The sequence below is a fragment of the Mastomys coucha genome, unplaced genomic scaffold, assembly GCF_008632895.1.
Source record: "Mastomys coucha isolate ucsf_1 unplaced genomic scaffold, UCSF_Mcou_1 pScaffold2, whole genome shotgun sequence".
NCBI classification, from domain to species: Eukaryota; Metazoa; Chordata; class Mammalia; order Rodentia; family Muridae; genus Mastomys; species Mastomys coucha.
Window position 1 is genome coordinate 17,001,099 of NW_022196902.1, and position 3,246 is coordinate 17,004,344.

Genomic DNA, 3,246 nt, shown 5'->3' on the forward strand with positions numbered 1-3,246 from the left:
CAAATCAAAACCAAGATTAGAGACATGCAGCACAGTGGGACACCATGACCTATATCATATATATACCAGGAGTAGCAATAATTAAATAATGAAAAATTAAGATACTCACAGAAAGATTTTTTGCAAGGGCTTCATAGTTAATTGAGGGGACAAACAAAAGAATTTAAAGCTAATGATACACTACAATTAACAGTATAAATAATATAAGATGCACAGTGTTATATTGTTGCACTCAAACTTATCAATGAAATACCAATGTGCATTCTTCTTTCCTTTTTTTGAAACAGGTTCTCATGTAGCCCAGACTAGCTTCAAACTCATTATGTCCTGAGGATGTCTTTGAACTTCTAATCCTCCTATCTGCAACTCTGGGACTACAGGCATGTGCCATTGCACCCAATTTGTGTGGTACTGGGGATCGAACCCAGGGTTTTCTGCAAACTAAGCAAGTTCTGTGCCAATGGAGCTATGTCAGCAGCCCCAAAGCCAGTTTCAAACAGCTCTTCTCATATCATCACCAGGCCACTGAAAAAAGCAGACATGTCCATAGGTACCACTCTGTCATGATGGCCAAGAGATGGTGTCACACTGCAATATAAAAAGGAAACTAATACATTGCTTGTTCACCCATCCATCTGCGCAACCATATGCTTGCCTGCTCATCCACTTGACTCTTCAGCTGCTGCCCACCCATCCAGATCTAGCATAACTTGTCTGTGTAATGATAAAAACATGTTTCTGATACATTACAGAAAGTACTCAAGAAGACATATTCCAAACTAAGCAAGCTGTCTCTAAAGAGAAGAAATGAGCCGTGACGTAGAGAAGGAAATGGCATTTTCAAATGAAACAGATACAGATGAGAAGGCAAGTAGATTAGTGTAAATGCTGGATTTAAATGGGGAGTCCATTAGCTTTTCCTAGTGTAGTTTGTGCTACGTATCAGCAACTGTCTAGTTTTCTAAGTCCCTTTAGCTCTGTTGTTAGTTACATACATTTGAGAAAACTACCTACACAAAAGAACCCATGTGTGTGTGCACAGATAAACTGCTACACAACGCTTGCTTTGCCTTGGGAGATATGGAGTCCTAACCGGAATGATGTGGCTACAGCTCAGCCACATCCCAAACAGCACTGTCTGTCTGTCAGCCTCAACCACCTGTGCTAAATGTCACCCAGGAATGTCTGTCTACACAGTTCTACCAGGTTATTTACCAGGCACAGTGTGCCTCAGCATCCATGAAAAATGTTTCAAGGTCTTCCTTCAGATACTAACAGTCTCAGATGTTCGCGTCCCCTACAAAGTCATGCAGCCTTTGCATGTGACTTACACGATCTCCTGTATATTGTAACTCATCTCTATATTACTAGAATCCCTAATACAAAGAAAGTGAGCTGCAGCTGATTTTAAGATTGTATTATTTAGAGGACAACAGTAGCAAAACATCCAACCATCTGTACTGAAATTTGTTTCACTGCAAAACCCAAACTTAACCCAATTCTGATAATTCAGACACATTTATATTTCCATTGCACAATGATATCAAAAATAATTGTATCAAAAAGATAAGCAAAACCAAAGATAGAAATCAGGAAAGGGACTGGAAGATTAGAGACAGTTATGAAGTGAGCTTGCTGTACAAAGTGATAAATACCTTTAAAGATGTCTTGGCAGTTTGTGTTCCACTGTAGTCAAGAGAGAGGATGTCTCTCTATATGTAAAAGGTGCATGTTCTTGCTTTTAGGAAATTGTTTCTTAGTAAAGAAATTGATTGCCTACAGAATGAATAATTTCTGCTGCATTCCTCTTCATAGCAATAATATTATAACTATGGTGGGTTATTGTAATGGAATGTCATTATTCAATGTTTTAAAATATAGTTGAAATTTTCTCATAAACATGTATAAAACTTAAAAAGCAGACTATATACTGTAATATGAAATTATATTAAGATCGCCAAATAGTGTCTGGCCCAAGAATATATAATAGGTAAATGGTTACTCTCTCTTCACTCCAATGATACTCCATATAGAACATCTGTGCTTTCCTGTGGCTATCATGTACTGATGGAGAGGAATACACTCTCTCTAGTGATATCTAAAGTTAGCAAATACCTTCACTCACATGAATAGTATGTCTCTGGAACATCAGTGGGTCTCAGTTGAGCAGCAGGTCCATACACAACCTTAACATTGTTCACATCCCCCAAATACTTATTCAGGTACACATATTTCTTACAGCTGCCTTGTTCCATGCCTGGAAGAATTAAAACCCAAAGCATGTTGTAACATGACCAAAGAAAATCACACATAAAGCATCATTTCTTTCACTTCCAGAATCAGTTTTTTCTCTTTCTTATTGTTTTACTGAAACAGGGTCTCTGTACGTAGTCCCGAAACTCATTACATATGCCAGGCTGCCCTTGAGCTCACAGATATTTGCCTACCTCAGCCACCTGATACCTACAGAATTTAACTGATTACCTACACACATAGAATTCAGTACTTATATTAGTTGATCATCTGGTAAGACACAACGTTTCAGTTAGATGTACATTTTCTCTATATTTCTTTTTTAAATATTTGTTATTTTTATGTATGCATATGTGCAGGTGCCTACATGAGTGTATATATATATATATATATATATATATATATATATATATATATTTTATGTACATATATATATATACACATATATGTTTGATTGTGTATGTATACATGTCATATACACATATGACATTGTGCAGGTACCCACAGACAGGCAGAGGATACAGATCCCAGGAACTGGAGCTACACATGATATAAGCCTCCTGATGTGGGTGATGTAAACTGAACCATGTCCTCTGCAAGAGCAGTTAGCACTTCAATCACTGAGCCAGCTCTCCAGCCTTTCCACACTTTTTCAATTCCTTCATCCCTAAATTTGCCATTAACTGAATCTTTCTGGTGTCTTAGGCAATCACCATGTGAGTATAGCCGATGTCTTTCCACAATTGAAAAGTGCGATTTACCTCAAAACACCTCATGTTAAACTGGAGAATACTCCTGAAGTAGGAGATCCCTGAGTATACAGAGTTAGGACTGTTTCCTAAGAAAGCATTCCACAATGATGTCTGAAGCAAAGACAAGTGATATTAACAAGAGGGACCAGGAAGAGCCTATTTACTACTGTCTTGTATGGATGGTGCTCTGTAGTCCCAAAGCTGTACATAATCAACCTAACAACCTTAACTCTATCCCCAG

At 37.8% G+C, this 3,246-nt stretch overlaps 1 protein-coding gene across 1 annotated transcript in view; it reads right to left on the bottom strand.

Annotated features, from left to right (window-relative positions):
* The window catches only part of Enpp1 (ectonucleotide pyrophosphatase/phosphodiesterase 1), a 145,780-nt gene that overhangs the window by 35,275 nt on the left and 107,259 nt on the right, over positions 1-3,246 (bottom strand). The window contains 2 exon segments of the mRNA XM_031380749.1: positions 110-141; positions 2,126-2,257. Coding sequence (XP_031236609.1) covers positions 110-141; positions 2,126-2,257 — 164 coding nt within the window.